The following is a 20286-nucleotide window of genomic DNA, read 5'->3' on the forward strand; positions in this document are numbered from 1 at the left end:
TTCTGGAGGACCTGAGTTCAAATTCAGCCTCAGACACTTGACACTTACTAGCTGTGTGACCCAGGGCAAGTCACTTAACTCTCATTGCCCTACAAAAAAATTAATTAATTAAATTAAATAAAAAGAGGCATGAGGAAATGGAACAAAAGGCCAAAACAGGGATTAGATTTAATGGGTAGCAATACTTCAAGACTAGAAGGGAAATGAGTAGGCAAAGATGATGAGCTTTGAGGAATGCAGGAGGAGGGGAGAGATCTACCTTTGGATAACCATTATTTTGTCTGGGAAGTAGGAAAAGCTAGGTCATCTTGTGAGAATTGGAATGACACCCCCTGCTGGGAGGGACATTGTGAGCTCTGGCTTGAAAAGAAATCATGTGACTTTAGCGTCTGGAAGTGACATTTGCTACCCTGTGGGCCCTGTCAATCAGTGCTACCTACCAATTAGCTTGGAGCTCTGTGTGTGGACGGCCCTGTTTCCTGTTTCACAGGAGGCTTTGGGGAGGAGGGAAGCCTTTTTGTGGCCAGACAGGGGCTTGGTGGCAGAGACAGGCAGGATGGGGAAAGCAGGCAAATCTCATATGTTATCTATGTGTTTCTCCTTACTAACCCCTAATATACTTTAATAAAAACTTAATGCCCAAAGATTGGTGCTATACATTTTCTAATTTAAATCTGTATAGAGCTAAAATTCTAGCTAGACTGTCTATAAATCTTATGAGTGGCCGCCATAAATCATAAGCTTTAGCAAGAGTTTAGACTTTTAAGTATTTATTAAGGAGCATAAGAATTTGGAGAGGAGAAAGTGGCCAAGATGCCTTCATCTGTCTCAGGGAGCCAGCATCTCAGCTCCACTCAAACCGAGGTCCTGGGCGAAAGAGTGCTCGCTCTCCCCTTCCTCCTCCCAGAAGCCTCTCATGAAACAGGAAACAGGGCCGTACACACACACACACACACACACACACACACACACACACACACACACAGCTCCAAGCTAATTGGCTGATAGCTTTGATCGACAGTACCCACCAGCAAACACCACTTCCTGATGCCAAGGCGACATGGCTATGTCCTCAGGCCAGAGCTCACAAAATGTTCCTCCCAGCAGGGGGCATTATTCTAACTCTCAGATTTTAGACATTATAGCTAGAAGTTTAGGTCCTTACAATCTATAAATATGGGAAATGAAGGTGCAGTTGTGAGAGAAAACATTTAGAGCAGTCATTTTGCAAGGAGTCATGATGGGTAGGATTGAACAGCATCAAGAACTCAGCTGAGGTAATATACCATTAGCGGGTGAAATCAGGTTTTAATATTATAAGGTGAAGGTAACAAATTTTTGCAGGTAAGATGATTATGCCCCCCCCCCCATATTTGTGGGCTTTTTGGTGGGGCAATGAGGGTTAAGTGACTTGCCCAAGGTCACACAGCTAGTGTCAAGTGTCTGAGGCCACATTTGAACTCAGGACCTCCTGAATCCAGGGCCAGTGCTTCATCCACTGCACCACCTAGCTGCAATGCCCTCCCCCGCCCCCCCCCCCCCCATATTTGTGTACTTGAGATGGTTTGGGAAAGAGGATTATCAATGCTCTTTACCCTCCTTCCCTTGGGGTTTCCCACTACCTACTCAAAACCTTCCCAGTATCCTTGCTAGATCTATTACACTTGTAATTATAGACAAACCACAATATTTTTCTTCCAATGAAATAACAAAGAATCTTTATTTAGCATCATGGTTTACAGTCACTTGTTTTGCCTTTATCTGCCTACAGAATGGAAACATGCTTTCTCCTGATTTTAACCTCCATTACGACCACACTATTTGGTACTAGACTGAGTGGGATAGGTGGACTTGAGTCAGTCCAGATTCTGAGGATGGGGTCTAGAAAGTACCCAGCCCCGAGTCCCTGTTATTGTTAGATTATTCTGTTGCTAATAACAGAAATCATGTATCTTGCCTTACTGAACCTGATGTAACCTGATACAACCCCTGCCCCCCCCCCCATTCCAAACCCCTAGTCCTTGTTATGAGTTAGTTATGCTGTTGCTACAATACACCTCCCCACCTTGTTCTATGACTAGGCAGGAAAGCTGTCTCCTGCTAGTACAGACCCCACCCTGATACTACCTCCCCCTTTTTACATTCCTAAGCCCCAGCTCCTGGTATCATCGCTCCCCTCTTCCCCCTTGCCCCTCCTTGAGTGGTTTCACTCTTCCCCCTTCCCCTTGTCCCCCAGCTCTCAGACATAGCTGAGCATGCATCCATAACCTGATCATGAGCTGAACACGCATCCTGGGTGAGAAAGGATTGGATGTTAGATTGTGAGCTCACCCTGGGCACAAGGGGATTCCGCCTTCAAAACTTCCATAAAAACCCAACTCATGAGCCCATTAGTGTGCTCCTCATCCCTTGCATGGGGTCGCCCATTCTCATGAGAATGTAATAAATCTGCCTCTGCTTGACTTGTTGGTCTCCTCAAATTATTTGGGTAAAATGAGGTAATTTTGTCCCAAACATAGACAAAAAACAAAGGCTCCATAAATGTGTTTAAAATACTTTATATTACTAGCTGTGTGACCCTGGGCAAGTCACTTAACCCCAGTTGCCTACAAAAAAATACTTTATAAACTATAAGGCTTTTTTTTTGGGGGGGGGGGAGGGTGAGAACAGGGCAGTGAGGGTTAAGTGACTTGCCCAGGGTCACCCAGCTAGTAAGTGTTAAGTGTCTGAGGCTAGATTTGATTTCAGGTCTTCCTGAATCCAGGGCCTGTGAGCCACCTAGCTGCCCCTAAGGCACTTTATAAACTTGAGTTGTTACTATTACATTGTTCCTCTCCCTAGGCAAGTGGCTAGATTATATGCAGAGCAGATTAACCAAGATACTATAGAATTAGAGATAATTACTCCAACTCTGAGCCTGGCCAAACATACACTTAACATAAAATGACAAGAACAGAGTGAAAACCCAAACCACAGTTGTTTGAAAGCAGTAATTTTATTGACAACCTTTTTTTTCTGCCCAATCCCAGGACTCCAGTGCCCTAGAACATGGCTCCTCTTGTTTTTGAGAGCTAGAATTAATATCTATAGAATGCCAACTCCTGGTTGTGCCCCAACTCCTCCATTTCTCCAAGCCTATCAGGAAGCAGCTCCTCAGAGCCCCTTCCTTATAGAAAGGAGAAATACGGAAGGAAAGACTTTAGCAAGAAAAAAAGTAGTAGTAACTTGCTCCAGAGTTCAATTCCAAGTTTCTTCACAAACCAATAAAAAACCTCCAAAATAAGGTCAGTAACACAACAGATGTACATTTGCATCATGAATTGTTTTGAAAGTGTGCACAGCTTCATGGACTCAGACAAGGTCTCCCCATTCAAGAGAATGCCCCTGTTCTCTAGTCTCTGTCCCTCTGACTTATTACAATAGTAACAAATAACCACGGGGCCCTGGGCAGCTCTGTTGCCTGACCTGCCCCTTTGCCCACTGCTACCGCTGTGGAGCCAGTCCAGTCTCATAGCCTTCTGTCTTCATGTCATTGAGCCCCAGCTCCTCATTCTGGTCAAATGTGCGTTTATAGTGCTCTACCTTCATCTCTGGGTCATCCTCCGGGGCATACACATTCTGATAGAGAAAGAGAGAAAGTCAGTGACTGTATACTTCCTCTAACCCAGACCCTTTTCCCTCTCCCTCAAAGCTCAAGCAGTGACTATCCCTAAATTCCCAGGAACTCAAGGGTTGCTATGCAAGGACTCCATTTCCTAGCTTGAGGCTAACCAGATTATCAGTGAAAAGAAGAATGAATGGCATTATGGGGGGGGGGGGGGCGGCAGCCAGCCCAAACTGCCCTGTAAAATCAGAAAGTAGGGAAGGCTTGACTTATGGCAACCTCCCAACTCCCTTCATGAGATCTTCCCTCCTCATTACTGGCAAAACTTCCTTTCTTGTTCACTTATGAAGGGATGAGATGATCAAGTTTAGACTGTGCAAAAAGGGATTGGTAATCTTAAATTATTCCTTTTCCTCAGATCCCTGAATGGCAGAAGCCACACTCTTCCCAACCCTCACATACCCTGTGAAGAGTGACTAAGTAAGATGTAGCAAGCCATCTGTGAAAGGCTGCCAATAATTGGACAAGGCTTTCCTCCATAATCCAAACAGAAGGGGAAAGAATGCCATACAAATAAATCTTTGTGCCTTCCTCCAACATGGCCCAGGTGAATCTGATTCATGTTGAGAGCTAATTCTAAGAGTACAATCAAACCTTCATTGCACTATTAACCTAGAAGAATGCCCTTTTATTTCTTGAAAAAGAAATGGCACATTCTTGACACATACTGAAAAGAAAGAGCCTAACCCCACACTCAGGTAAAACATACCTGCAAGTAGCTGTTTCCTGCTGGATCATCCAGAATGAAGTGAGCATTCATTTTGCCCTCTATAATCTAACAGCAGCAGGCAAAGGGTTAAAAGAGAGGCAACAAAAAAAGAAATTCAAGCATTAATTTTTGTTTTGGTGTTTGTTTTTTGGTGAGGCAACTGGGGTTAAGTGACTTGCCCAGGGTCACACAGCTAGTAAGTGTTAAGTGTCTAAGGCTGGATTTGAACTCGGGGTCCTCCTGAATCCAGGGCCAGTGCTCTATCCACTGCGCCACCTAGCTGCCCCATAACCATTAATTTTTAACCTTTTAGCTCCTGGAAGTGGGGACAACTACATCCACTATCACTGCTATAATGAATAAGGATGATGGTGTTGTTGTTGCTGAGCTAAGCCAGTGTGTAGCTCTTGACATTCCTCATCCAGAAAGATATGAAAAGGACATGGGGCATGAGGAAGTCTTCCCATGGTCAGAAGGGCATTGGTCTTATTACAGTCTCTTACCTGGTCCAGCTTCTGGCTAAACTCCTTCAACTTTTCTGTACGGTCCGGGTTGGAGCTGTCGCCCAGTGTAAAGGGGTTCCTGGACACCTGCAACAGCACAAACTTGAAGGTTAGGCTTCCAAATTCTATGGGAAATCTCGTGGTTATAGCTAAGAGGAGGGCTCAGGAAGTTTGGCTAATTCTCTAACCATCCTATAACTTTTTTTTTTTACTAGATAAAAAGGGGAGTTCACCTAATAAGTCTGTAGAATTTGAATATAAAAGACAGTATTATTAAAATTTGGGAGAGGAGGCAGAATGGAGTGAAAAAATGTGACAATGGGCTTCAAATCAGGGAGGGCTAGGTTCATAGTCCACCTGAAACATTTAATAGCTGTGTGACCGCGGGCGAGTCACTTAACTTCTTTTTGCCTCAGTTTAGTTATTTATAAAATAAGGAGATGGACTCAACAGCTTCATTGCTTCATTGTCTCTGTTAGTTCTAGACTACTATTGGGGGGGGGGGGGAGAGGAGAGAGAAGAATTCTTTCCAAACCAGAGGCAAAGGAGAACAAAGACATAAATAATAATTTCAACTACACAAAACTGTATATTTTGTATGAATATAATCAGTAAAGACAAATTCAAAGAGCAATGGTAGAATGAGAAAATTATTTTCATTAAATACCACTGCTAAAAGTCTGATATCCAAAATACATAGGATACTAATAGATTACACCAAAGACCATTCCCCAACAGATGAGTAGTCAAAAGATATGAACAGTTTTAAAAGGAAAACACACAAACAATAAATAAAAATGTGCTGCAAGTAACTAATAGTACAAGAAACATAAATTTTTAAAACTCTGAGATTTTAACTTTACTACATTCAAATAGGCAAAGATGATGAAAAGATGGGAACATTCAATGCTGGAGGGACTTTAGAAAAACAGGCACTCTGATATACTATTAGGAGAGGGCACTGAAATGGTCTGACCCTTTTGGACTCTGACTCAAAATTATCCCAATCATTGTCAAGGAAGTCAGAGACAGAAGTAAAGGTCTAACATATACCAATATACTCATACATACCCAGCATTCTTTGTATAGCAAAGAACTAGAAAGAAAGTGGGTTCCCATCAGTTGGCAAATGACTGAAAGAAAACCATCAAAAACTGATATAATGGGTGGAACCAAGATGACAGAGTAGAAGCAGGAACTCACCTGAACTCTCCCAAATTACCCTCTAAACAACTTTAAAATAATGACTTAAATTGCATTCTGGAGCAGCAATGCCAACAAAAGGTTGGGAAGAAAAAAAATCCCAACCCAAGATAAATTAAGAAGTCAGCAGGAAAAGTCTCTCATCAGGATGATGGCTGGACCTGGGCCCAGCACAGACCCATCAAAGTATGTCAACAGCAGGCCTTGGAGGCAGTTGAATCAGTGGCAGCAACAGTTTTGAGAGTTCTTAGCCCACAGACAGTAAGAGGACTGGACAACTGGTCAGAAGAGATTACAAGGAACCCTTTGCTGGCTCTGGGTTTAGGATCCAGTTCCAATGCCCAAACATAATTTGGGTCATAGTTCAGAACAAAAAGGAGCACTAGCACACTAGCTCTTGCAGCCATGGGGAAACAGGGGCCCTGATCATAGTTCCAGGGAAGAGAAGAGTGCTTGTGGTCACTCACAATGGAGCTGGGGCACTGCTCTCAGTTCCAAGGCAGAAAGAAGCACTAGCCCTTGCAGCTACAGGAGAGTAGGGGAACTAGTCACAGTTTCAGGGACAAGAGAAGTGCTTGCACATTTGGCTACAGAGGAACAAAATCAGGAGAGCAGTGACCGCACCTCTCCTCAGGTCACACCATGTTTAAAGCCAGAAGTAGCTCTCAAAGCAGCAGCCAGAAAAACCTGAAGCTTGGGATAGTACTCCCACCACCCTGGGAACAGAGCTCAACTTTAACATAAAATTTTAAATTGTCAAATAGGCTAGAAAAGGAGCTAAAACAAAAAAACAAAAACAAAAGAACCTGACCACAAAACTAATAATGTGACTGGGAAGATCAAGACACAAGCGCAGGATAAGACAAAGATGTCAAAACATCTATAAGAAAAGCCACAAAGAAATAATGCAAACTGGTCACGAGTCCAACAAGAATTCCTGGAATAGCACACAATTTTAAAAATTAAATAAGTAGAGGAAAAATTCAGAAATGAAAAGGATACAAGAAAATTATGGAAAGAATCAAAAGTGTGATAAAAGAGGCACAAAAAATACTGGATGGGGGGCAGCTAGCTGGTGCAGTGGATAAAGCACCAGCCCTGGATTCAGGAGGACCTGAGTTCAAATCCGGCCTCAGACACTTGACATTTACCAGCTGTGTGACCCCAGGTAAGTCACTTAACCCCCACTGCCAAGTGATTGAAGAACCTACCCATCCTTAAATCAAACCAACTGGGACCCCCTGAAGCTTGGGACAGTGCAGCCTAGAAACAGTGGCCCACTTTAAGGAGTTAAAAGTCAAGAAAAAGACAGGCAAAATGAGCAGACAGAGAAAGGTGAGGACCACAGAAAGTTTCTTTAGTGACAAAGAAGATCGAGGTGCACCCTCAGAAGAGGATAGCAACATCAGTGCTCCTACATCCAAAGCTTACAAGAAAAATATGAATTGGTCTCAGGTCATAGAAGTGCTCAAAAAGGACTCTGAAGATAAAGTAAGAGAAGTAGAGAAAAAAACGGAAAGAGAAATGAGAGTGATGCAAGAGGGTCATGAAAAAAAGTCAACAGCTTGAAAAGCCAAATTGGCCAAATGGAAAAGGAGGTACAAAAGCTCTCTGAAGAAAATGATTGCTTAAAAATTAGGATCGAGCAAATAGAAGCTAATGACTTTATGAGAAATCAGGACACAATAAAACAAATCCAAATGAATAAATTGGGCAATGTGAAATATCTCTTTGGAAAAACAGCTGACCTGGAAAACAGATCCAGGAGAGATCATTTGAAAATTATTAGACTACCTGAAAAACATGATCAAGGAAAGAGCTTAGCCATCATCTTCCAGGAAATTGTCAGAGAAAATTGCCCTGATATTCCAGAAGCAAAAGGTAAAATAGAAATTGAAAGAATCCACCAATCACCTCCTCAAAGAGATTCCAAAATGAAAACTCCCAGGAATATTATAGCCAAATTCCAGAGCTCCCAGGTCAAGAAGAAAATATTGCAAACTGCCAAAAAGAAACAATTCAAGTACTGTGGAGCCACAGTCAGGAAAGCACAAGATCTAGCAGCTTCTACATTAAAGGACCGGAGGGCATGGAATATGATATTCAAGAGGGCAAAGGAATTGGGATTACAACCAAGAATCACCTACTGAGCAAAACCGAGTATAATCGTTCAGGGGAAAATATGGGACTTTAATGAAAAAGAGAACTTTCAAGTATTAGTGATGAAAAGACCTGAACTGAATAGAAAATTTGACTTTCAAATACAAGACCTAGAGAAGCATAAAAAGGTAAAGGTAAAGAGGGAAAAGAAATTAAGAGGGATGTTAAAAGGTTAAACTGTTTACATTCCTACACGGGAAGATGATAGGTCTAACTCATAAAAACTTTCTCAGTATTAGGGTAGATGATAGAAATCAATTTAGATAGAGGGCACAGGTGGGAATTGATGATGAAGGGATGATATGTGTAAAATATTTACTTTTTTTTACTTTTTCTTTATCTGTTTTGTGTGTGTGTGTGTGTGTGTGTAGTAGCTGGAATTGGGTGACATGCCTGGGGTCGTGCAGTGGATGAGTGTCTTGTGTCTGAAGCTAGATTTGGGCTGGAGGTACAAAAGCTCAATGAAGAAATAATTCCTTAAGAACTAGAACTGGGCAACTATATACTAATGACTTCATGAGACATCAAGAAACACTGAAACAAAAGTCAAAAGAATGGAAAAAAGGGGCAGCTAGGTGGTGTAGTGGATAAAGTACTAGCCCTGGATTCAGGAGGACCTGAGATCATATCTGGCCTCAGACACTTGACACTTACTAGCTGTGTGACCCTGGACAAGTCACTTAACCCTCATTGCCCTAAGGGGGGGGGAGGAATGGAAAAATAAAGAAAATGTGAATTATCTCATTGGAAAAACAAGATCAAGGAAGATCAAGGACAGGTAATTTAAAAATTATCAGACTACTTGAAAAGTCATGATCAAAGTAAGAGCCTAAACATCACATTTCAAGAAATTATCAAGGAAAACTACCCTACTATGCAACTACCAGAGGGTAAAAGAGAAACTGAAAGAATCCACCAATCATCTTCTGAAAGAAATCGCAAAATGAAAACTCCCAGGAATATATTATATCCAAATTCCAGAGCTCCCAGGTAAAGGAGAAAATATTGTAAGCAGCCAAAAGGAAACAATTCAAATACCGTGGAGCCACACTAAGGACAACATAAGATTTAGGAGCTTCCACTCACAAGGATCAGAGGGCTTATAATATGATATTCCAGAAGGCAAAGGAGGTGGAACAACAAACCAGAATCACCTATCTAGCAAAACTGGACATAATCCTTCATGGGGAAAAAAATTAACATTTAATTAAATAGAGTACTTTTTTTTTTTGGTGGGGGTATTGAGGGTTATGTGACTTGCCCAGGGTCACACAGCTAGTGTCAAGTGTCTGAGGCCAAATTAGAACTCAGGTCCTCCTGAATCCAGGGCTGGTGCTTTATCCGCTGTGCCACCTAGCTTCCCTCTAAATAGAGTACTTTCAAGCATAAAAAGACCAGAGCTGAATAGAAAATATGACTTTCACATATAACACTCAAAAGAAACACAGAAAGGTAAATATGAAAAAGAAATCAAGAGATTCAATAAGATTAAACTGTTTACATTCCTATATGGGAAGATGATATGACTCCCCTGACTGTGATTTGTATTGCACTGAATAAGTAAATTAATTTAGGAAGAATTATTATTTTTATTATAGTGGCCTGGCCTACCCATGAGCAACTAATATTCTTCCAGTTATTTAGGTCTGTCTTTATTATTTGTGTGGAAAGCGTTTCGTAATTGTGTCCATGTAGTTCCTGGGTTTATCTTGGCAAGTAGTCTCCCAAGTATTTTATATTATCTATAGTTATTTTAAATGGAATTTCCCTGTTGTACTAGAAATGCTAGCTATCGCATTAAGAGTAGAAAAAGAAATTGAAGGAATTAGAATAAGCAATGAAAAAACAAAAATATCACTCTTTGAAGAAGTATGATGAAATACTTAGAGAATCCTAGAGAATCATCAAAAATTAGTTGAAATAATTAACAACTTCAGAAAAGTTGCAGGATATAAAATAGACCCACAGAAATCATCAGCATTTCTGTATGTATTACCAAAAAGTCCAGCTAAAAGAGATAGAAAGACTTACTAGCTGTGTGACCCTGGGCAAGTCATTCAACCCTCATTCCCCTACCAAAAATATAAATAAGTAAAAGAGATAGAAAGAGAAATTTCTTTTAAAATAACTGGGAGTCTACCTGCCAAAACAAATCTAGGCCTATTTGAATATAATAAAAATAACAATTCTTCCCAAATTAATTTACTTATCCAGTGTTATACAAATCAAACTATCAAAAAATTATTTTGTAGAGCTAGGAAAAAAATAACTAAATGCATATGGAAGAGCAAAAGGTTAAGAATATCAAGGGAATCAATGAAAAAATGTGAAGAAAGGTGGCCTAGCTGTGGCTGATTTCAAACTGTATCACAAAGTGATAATCACCAAAACAATCTGGTACTGGCTAAGAAACAGTGGTGGATCAGTGAAATAGATTAAGTACACAACATACAGTAGCAAATGATTCAAGATTTTGGAACAAGAAATCATTTTTGACAAAAATTACTGGGAAAAACTGCAAAATAATATGGCAAAAATTAGGTAGAGACCAACAACTTACACTGTATACCAAGATAAGATCAAAATGGGTACCTGACTGACATAAAAGGTGACATAAGCAAATTAGGGAAGCATGGAATATTTTACATGTCAGATCTATGAAGAAGGGAAGAATTTAGGACCAAACAAAAATAGAGAGCATTACAGGATGTAAAATGGATAATCTTAAGGGGCAGCTAGGTGGCACAGTGGATAGAGCACCGGCCCTGGAGTCAGGAGTACCTGAGTTCAAATCCGGCCTCAGACACTTAACACTTACTAGCTGTGTGACCCTGGGCAAGTCACTTAACCCCAATTGCCTCACTAAAAAGCATAAATTAATAAATAAAATGGATAATCTTGATTACATTTAACTAAAAAGGTTTTGCACAAACAAAACAAATGCAGCCAAGATTAAAAGGAAAACAGGGAACTGAGGGGGAAAATATTTTACAGCAAGTATCCCTGATAAAGGCCTCGTTTCTCAAATATATAGGGAGCTAAGTCAAATTTATAAGAACATAAGTTATTCCCCAAGGAATAAATGGTCAAAGCATATGAATAGGCAGTTTTCAGTTGAAGAAATCAAAGCCATCTATGGTCATATAAAAAATGCTCTAAATCACTATTGATTACCATCACACACCTATCAGATTGGCTAACATGACAGAAAAACAAAATGACAAATGTTGGAGGGGATGTGGGAAAAATGGGACACTAAAGCACTGTTGGTGGAGTTGTGAACTGATCCAACAATTTTTAGAACAATTTGAAACTATACCCAAAGGGCTATCAAACTGTGCCTATCCTTTGTCTCACCAATACCAGTACTAGGTCTACATCCCAAAGAGATCATTAAAAAGGGAAAAAGAGCCTCATGTACAAAAATATTTATAGCAGCTCTTTTTCTAGTGACAACTAATTGGAAATTGAGGGGCTGTCCATTAATTGGTGAATGGCTGAACAAGATGTGATATATATATTGTGATGTTTAAAATCTAAATTGTGGTCGCTTCAGCTCCAGTCTAGTCTAGAGTTCCAGCCTGGTTGGGTTCTTCCTGAAGTCCTCCTCCATGCTTTAATCAGGAACTCCCTTAGCAAGCTGTTTGTGGAAGCTTTTTTATAGATCTGGAACAGAGGCGGTCCTTACACAGTGCTTCAAGGTGATTGGTTGGCGTCATCCAAATCCATTGTCTTTGAAGGTGTTCTCAAGTTGAGTTCACAGTCTAGTTTCTGAGAACAATACCTTCTTAAGGGATAGCCAGGTGTGATTACAATCCAATTAACTTGAAGTAGGCTTAATCAGCAGTCAATCACTCTCACTTGATTCAATCAGTATAGATTAATCTCCAGGTGGGTCTTTGAGTATCTGCTAAATCCCATTATTTCATCACAATCATATATATGCATATATATATATATATATATATATATATATATATATATATATATATGATGGAATTTTACTGTATTATAAGGAGTGAGCAGGATGCTTTCAGAAAAACCTGAGAAGACTTATATGAACTGATGCAAAATGAAATGAGCAGAACCAGGAGAACACTGTACACAGGAATATCGTTTGATGATCAACTGTGAATGACTTAGCTATTCTCACTAATATAATGATCCAAGATAATTCAAAAAGACTTACAATGAAAAATGCTATCTACCTCCAGAGAAAGACCTAACAGTCTGAATGTAGATCAAAGAATACTTTTTAAACTTTATTTTTCTTGGGTTTGGGGGTGGAGGGGTTCTGTTTTTCTTTGCAACATGGACATATATTTTGCATGACTTCACATGTATACTCTATATCAAATTGCTTGCCTTCTCAATGTGAGTAGGAGGGGAAGGAGGAAGAGAGAATTTGGAACTTAAATTTTAAAAAAAATTAATGTTTAAATAAAACTTTACATATAATTTAGAAAAATAAAATTTAAAAGGTGGAAGTTTTAAAAAGATGCCAAGAAAAACTTCTGACATAATAAAATGTTTTCTTGCACTAACAAATGAAAAATTAATTTAGAGCAAAAAAGGAGAACTGAAAACAATATATACAGTGGAGACAAATAGCAATGAAAACGAAAGAATAATGAAAAACCAACAAAGCTCTAAGAGAAGAGAGAATCAACTTGTGCAAGGAAGCTCACATAGCAGATCCATGGGAGAAACTACTGGGACAGAATATTGTTTATATTTTCATACAAAGTTTCTTTATCAGCTATTTTAACTTTATTGTTTTTCTCTGTCCCTAGGGAAGGTTCTGTTTGGGTAAGAGAGAAGAATAACTGTGATATTAAAATGAAAGTAATCAAGAAAAGGGGAAGAGAGAGAGAGAGTGTGTGTGTGTGTGTGTGCGCGTGCGCGCGCACACATGTGTAGAATGACTGTATTAAGACTATATTAGGACAAAAACCATTGAGAAAAGGTATGTATGTATGTATGTGTTTTTAAAAATCTATAGGCTTCATCACAAATTATGTTCCGGGCAAAAGAATTTCTGAATAGGGGAAAGTAGTCTTGAAATCTCTAATCCAGCACAAGTGCTGGGCTCCATAGCCCATTGGACTTACCAAATCACAGATGTCTTTCAGCAGTCCCTCTAAGGTGGTAAACTTGCCCCCTAGGGCACCCATGCCCAACTCGAACTCCAGTTCTGGGATTTCTACACTGCATGTCTCAGACTATAGGAGAAAAGAAACAGAACCTTAAATCAAGATCAGGAATAGAAAAGCTGAATATTTCTGAGTTGACCATAAAAACATCCTGCAGCTGCTGGCAAATAGCCTAACAGTGACAGTCTGAGGTCAATCTCAAGTATCTCAATTTCTTCCAATCCACAGAGAAGGCTACAGACCTAAATAAATTCAATCTATTTGACTAGGGAGAGACAGACGCAACCATACATAATCACACGGTATCTACATCAACAGGCATCTTGCTAAGGGAGGGCAGAAATGAGAAGCCCTACAAATGACATGCTTAAAGTTAAATGAGTGAGCTTGTTGACAACGATCTCATTAGGGCCCTAAAATTCCTTCTCTACCTGTAACCCCACAGATAGTATGCTTAAGGAAAGCTCCTTCCCCTTCAAAATCAGGTAAAAAGGTTCTTCACACAACTCTGCAGAAAGGAAAATATTCCTGACTTTTCAAACCTACTCCCAAGGAAAAAGAGAAGAAAGCAGCTTCACCAACAAGCAGATACGAAGAAGAATAGTCAATGTCATGATCAAGCCTACCTTCAGTATATCCCTGGTCATGTCTGAGGGATCCGTGATATGAAGGGTGATCCTGGTGCCCAAGGGTTCCACTGCTCCTCCTGACTTTACCTACACACAAAGTTCAGTCAACAGAGAGAAGAGGCCCACAAGCCAGAAAGGAGAGTAGTCCTTGTGAATCAAAGATTACCCCAAAAGGAAGCCAGCCTATGCTAGAGATAAGGTATGAACTAAATCCAATCTGGCCCACTCAAGGTTCACAGGAACAGCAGAGAGAGATCAAGCAGATGCTGATAGTAGAAATAGGGTATTTTAAATTAGAAGTGGAAGTGGGTGCACTGTACCAACTAGAACCAGGGAATGGTTAAGGAGTAGACCACCCTCAACAATGCCTGGAAAAAGGTATCACCTTTTGCCCAAGCAGGCAGGATTAACCAAAGAAGAGGTCAGGCTTTCAGATATAACCAAGCAGTCTTGTACTAACTTTGTATGCAACTGTCCCCTTAAAGAACCACCCCCTACCCAGCCTCCTCCTAGAAAAGAGAAATAATAGTAGTCCCTTCAGAAAATTAAGTCATCCAATCTCTCCCTTCAAAGGTCAGGGGATCCAATTCAGAGCCTACCTCATTAGTCCGGTGTCCGCAGTTCTCACAATTGGTTGCCATGATGATAACCTCTTTAAAGTGGGGAATTTCTGGAAAGGGAGGTTAAGGAAATCTGCCTTTTGTAAAGTAAGGTCATACTCCAAAGGGATAACAATAAATACAAAGTCAATAGTCAAGTGCTTGGGTCAAGTTATTTAAAGAAGCTAATTCATGGAGTTGTATTTGTCCAGAGCATATTTCAAGTAAGGTCAGGTTTCAAAACCACAGTGACTCAAAAGATTGTCAGAGAAGAAAAAAATCACAGGAAAAATCCAGGCATTTAAAGGAAGAATCAATGACAGGATTTCCTCTCTGAATGCAAACACCAGGATCTACAATTTAACCCATAAAGACATGCCCCCTTGCCCAGAACATGTGCTTTTCTGGAAATACATCTTTTTTGGCCTCTAAGTGATTTCTTCCATCTTCCAGGCAGACAAATTCACCATTCCACAAAAGATACCCACTAATTTCATGTTGGTGGTGGCAGGAGCATTGCATTCAGGGCAGTTTGTGTTAAACTGTAACACCTGGAATACAGAGTAAAGACAAAAAGTGAGCTCTTCAGGCAGGGGATGCTCAGAAGACATTCCTTTACAAGACCTGTCACTTATATCCCAAGGGAGCCAGAGAAAACCCAAGGAGGATCAGTCCAGTCTACCCATAATCCCATTCCTATGCACCTGCCCAATGGGGCTCAATTTGACTCACTTCATTCCTGAGGTCTTCGACAGGGTCAGTGGACTTCTCTTCAGGCTCTTCAGTCTGCAACAAAAGAAATGCAATTACCAAATAGCTGCAGTTAACATTTCATCCACTTAAGAGAAAAGGAAGATAGGGCAGCTAGATGGTACAGTGGATAGAGTACTGGCCCTGGATTCAGGAAGACCTGAGTTCAAATCCAGCCTCAGACACTTGACATGTACTAGCTGTGTGGCCCTGGGCAAGTCACTTAACCCCAATTGCCTCCCCCCCCCCCCCAAAAAAAAAAAAAGAGAAAAGGAAGAAAGATTCTAGGTTTGACAGAGATGCTAAGGGACAGACTGACAGCCTGGAGAAGATAAACACTATTTCTGGCCTTATGTAACTGTAATCATTTACCCTCACCCCAATAAAAAAATCTTAGAAAATAAAATCAAATGCATATGTTGAAATAGGGCATGTAGGGCATAACTGGACAATACTGAAAGGGGTACAGGTATGTCAAATGACTGAGTTTGCTAAGGATAAGGTGCTCTATAAAATTCAAAGCCTTCTTCTTTCTCCTCCTCCTCCTCCTCCCTATTCACCTTGAGTCCCAACATGTCCCCCTGCTGAGGAGTCCTGGTGTAGTGTGTAATCACCAGAGCGTCATCTTTCCGAGGGGCATACGGATTCTCCACAAAACTGTTCCCCGAGGGATCATCAATGATCTATCAGGTGGATAATAAAAAGATAGTAAGCTCAAGAAGAAAATGTGTTAGAATCCACACCCTCCCCCCATCACAGAAAAAGAGGGACCCTTCCTCCCAGCCCCACAAGGATAAGATTATGGATGGGGTCCTGGTGGCTTCTTCTGCTCCCCCCATTCAGGGTAACAGTGCTACTCACAAAAGTGAACGGGGAGTCCACCCGCTTCAGCTGCTTCAGCTTGACAATAAACTCATCAATTTTCCCAGCCATGGTCTCTCCTTTTGCCTGTCATGAACACAGAAACAAAAGATTGTTGCCTTGATGCCTAGCTCCATCAGGCAATATACATTCTAGTTAAGAAGCATTCAAAAGAATATTCCAATAAAAAACATCTAGCAAAATTGCTAAAGGACAGTAAGAGAGAGCCCCCAGGTTGAAATGTAAATCCAAAAACCAAGCTGGGTATTGACTTTAAAGGGCCTTGCTCTAATAGTAGGATCAATTCAGCAAACATTAGGCACTGGTTTTACAAACACAAAAATAAAAGTTTCTAGTTTCAAAGAACTTACATTCTACTCTGTATATAACTTATACACAGATAAGCAAAATACAAGTTAAGCAGAGAAAGAAGAGAACACTGGGGGCAGGGAGGTAAATCAAGGGTTTCTCTGAGGAAGAAGCACTTAAGCTGTCACTGAATGCTTCCACAAGCTTCCCAGCTCAATTCCAACACTGAACTTTTGTTTTGACTACTTTTGTGAACAGGAAACTACATACCACAGATTTATGGCTGATACATAGGACAACAACTAGTTCTTAGGTTTACTGAGATCTGATACTCCACAGCTTACCCTTCGAGCTGGTTGGTCCTGCTCCAAACCAGAGATGGCCCGACTAATTAAACCTTCAACAGTGGTGAGAGCTTAGGAAAAACATCAAAAAGAGCAATGTCAGTTACACTGTATTTCTTTGTGTCCCACCTTAACATAATTCTTCATTTGCCAACACAATTCAATGCTGACCACAGAAGCAAACTCCCATGTTTACTGAAGGATCCACCATCAAACAATATACTAAGAAAAACTGGATGTGTCTTTCTTTTGATTGGGATAGTTTCACACACTCACACTCACCTCCTTTTTGGCTGAAAGCCGGAATCTCAAAATCTAACTCTGGGATCCTTGCTGTGGCACAATCTGTTTTCACCACCTCTCGGTTCATGTCCTGAGCAGAGAGATAAGGTCACAGACCACAAATGACAGCAACACTACCTCTTCCCCTGGACCCACACAGATGGGGAGCTAACTCATCGTGGCCAGTCTTCATTTCAGTTAATAGAATTCAGAGCTTCAGAAGTTTAAGAGAATTTAGCGGGGAATGGAATGGAATGGTCTGGTTTGATATATGGCCACCAAGCTGTTGAGATGCTAGAGAAGGAAGGGTACTCGATGTCAAGGCCCTTTCTAGGACACAATGTTCACCATAAGCATCTGCCCTCCCAATTCACCTTACCTCAGGGACCCTGACAGACAAGGTATAGCGCACACCCTGTTCCTGGATCCTGCCTGCAGACTGAATCTCTGTGTTGGACCAGCCACAATGCTCACAGGAAAAAGAGCTCACGATGATCTCTTTGAAGAAGGGAATCTTAGTTAGCAGAAGGCGAGTCATCCCCTAGATAGATTAGACACCAGACAAAGAAAAGTGAGGCCCCTTGCCCAAATTTCCTTTCCTCTCATATCTCCGGATTGGACCCCCAGGAAGCAGTCCTCAAAATAATCTCCCACCTCCACTCCACTGTCTTCTAAAATCTCTAATTTCTTCCATATCTTAATAAACAGGAATTTAAACCCTACCTCTCCCTCAAGCTATGCTCTGATACTTCTCTTTCACAGCAAAAGTCATAGGAAAAAATGTCTCAACTCATCACTTCTACCCAACCACTCTCTATTTCTCAACCCCTTGCAATCTGGCTTGTGACTTCTGTCCAAAATCATCAATAATCTCTTTATTGCTAAATCTAATGGCCCCATCTTACTTGCACATCTATCCTACACTTTTGGCAACACCTGACCCTGTATGTAGTCCCATACATTGTAGGCTACACATTTTAAAACATTCTTTTGAGGAGTCCATTGACTGTCAAAAGAACACGTAACACAAGAAAAGTTAAGAACCTCTACTGTAGGATAAAATGCAAACTCCTCTGTAAGGAATTTTGAACTCTTCAACAGGTGTGTTCAGACCGCCTTTCCAGGCTGATCATCCATCATTGTTCCTCATACACTCTGTCCTTCGGCCAAACTCCCTTTTTTGCTTGTTTTAGGTCCCATCCCTGTACCTTTGCCAGGGTTGCCCCCTCCCCAAACCCTCTCCCTGCCCACCTCCGATTCTACGAATTCCCGGTCCCCTCTTCTCAAAAGTCACTTCCTCGAAGAAGATGTCTTTCCAGACTCCCCTAGTTAATGCCAAACACAGACTCTCACACACCCCATTGTTTTGAATTTGTTTTGTAGAGACCTGTGTTTACTTAGGCATGACATACTTCCTTTGCGGACACCGCGCGTAGCACACAGCAACTGCTTAATAAATACACCTATGACCGCTCCCTTCTAACACCACCCAGACCCCGGCTACTACAGGGTTAGTCTCGGCACAGACGGAGGAGAGGGCGGGGACGATGCCTCTCTCTTTCGAAGCCTGGCCCTGGCCCCTGACCCCAAGCCGCCCCCAGCCCCGTGCCTCACGTTGCCATAGCAATTCATGCACAAGGACTCGATCTCCGTAGGCTGCTGCTCCTCATCCTCGGCGCTGATGGGCTGGAACAGATTCCCGGAGGCGAGGGAGGGATCCCCGGGAGGGCCGGAGGTGGCGGTGGTCGCGGACCCCGGCCTTACCCCGGCCCCGACACCAGGATCCAGAGCCCTGAGCGCCGACATCGTCACCACGTTGGTCCCAGCCACCTCCACTTCCGGCTTCCGCCCCGGGGCGTGGCCACACCCCCTCTTTTACCGAAACTTCCGGCGTGTGAAGGCACCGCCCCCTCTTAAAGGGCCCGCTAACATCTAAAAGCTTTTGACGAGGCGAGAGAAAAATACGTGTGTCCGCCGGAAGTGCCTGGGGGGGGGTGGGTGGAGAAGAAGGAAGCGGAAAGTGTAGGACAGCTCCGCCCAAAGCGGAGCCGAGCTCACCGCTTTTATCCGTCCACCAAGCATTTACCTCGTTCACCCCGATTCTGCCTCCAGTCCTGTGCCTCTTCCTGGCCTCCGCTTCCCTCTGGGGCTGCCCCCTCTCCCCGTCTCTGCCCTCGACTGTTGCCCTCACGAATAAAGGGGGGGTCCCCCTTTCACCCCCGCACTCCTTACGTTCAGGTTCTGGCCTGGCTTTTTCCTAAGGCCTCATCTCCAGATGTTCTTTCCCACGCCTGTGCCCAGCCCGGTGCAGGGCCGGGAGGGAGGAGCGGCGGCCTCCTCGCGCCCTCCTTCCGTTGTGCTTCTGACTTTATCAGTTAAGAGCCCACCCCTCCAGCCGCAGGTAGGCTGCTCCCTTCCGCGCTAGGCATCACAGCGAAGGGAATCGTGGATGGGACATGAGAAAGAGCTGAGTTCAAATCCTACCCATCTCAAAGGGTTATTGTAGGGATTTAAATGAGACTGGATTCTCCCTGCCTGCATTCATCTTTGATGGTTATCCTTTGCATGGGGGCACCCGTTCTCAATCTTGCAGGTCCTTGACACACAAACCCCCTCCCCCATCCTGTCTGCATCTCTTCTCCTCAATACCTCGGAGCTTCTCTATATCCCCACCCTCCTGCTCCTTCCCCTCCGTCAGGATGAGGACTTTGAAGCAGCCATCCTTCTTCCTGGGATCCTCTCCCTGTTTATTGGTTCCTTTCTTGCCCCCTTACGAATACGCTCAAGCCTTGCCCGTCCTCTCAAAACAAGGGGGGGAACCAAATTTCCCTTCCCTCTCAGCGGAATCCCTAGAAAGAGAAGGCTGCATTCTGTGCTTCTACCAGATATCAGACCATGGATTCAAGCCTCAGCTGCTTGGATTTTAAGCTTCCAGTCGGATCCCTCCAGCAGAACCACTCTCTCAGAGCCGCAGGCACCCCTTCTTTTCTCAATCAGACAGCTTTTTCTCAGGCTTCATTCTCTTTGACTTTTTCATGCCGAAGATGGTGATGCTATACGTCATAGCCAAAACGGCTAGAACACTGTCAGGTTTGTAAAGCATTTGATATATAATATCTT

General features: G+C 42.2%; 1 protein-coding gene across 1 annotated transcript; it reads right to left on the reverse strand.

Moving 5' to 3' along the window:
• Positions 1-2976: 2976 nt before the first annotated feature.
• Positions 2977-19786, reverse strand: ZPR1 (ZPR1 zinc finger). Its single transcript, XM_043998501.1, has 14 exons — positions 18781-19786; positions 17546-17707; positions 17167-17257; positions 16885-16955; positions 16232-16318; positions 15931-16053; positions 15353-15406; positions 15105-15171; positions 14621-14691; positions 14019-14108; positions 13351-13461; positions 4877-4963; positions 4374-4439; positions 2977-3618 (listed from the first exon to the last, which is right to left on the reverse strand). The coding sequence occupies exons 1-14, from the start codon at positions 18970-18972 to the stop codon at positions 3484-3486; spliced, it is 1407 nt and encodes a 468-aa protein (XP_043854436.1). The 5' UTR covers positions 18973-19786; the 3' UTR covers positions 2977-3483.
• Positions 19787-20286: the final 500 nt, after the last annotated feature.

The sequence above is a fragment of the Dromiciops gliroides genome, chromosome 3, assembly GCF_019393635.1.
Source record: "Dromiciops gliroides isolate mDroGli1 chromosome 3, mDroGli1.pri, whole genome shotgun sequence".
In the NCBI taxonomy this organism is placed as follows: domain Eukaryota; kingdom Metazoa; phylum Chordata; class Mammalia; order Microbiotheria; family Microbiotheriidae; genus Dromiciops; species Dromiciops gliroides.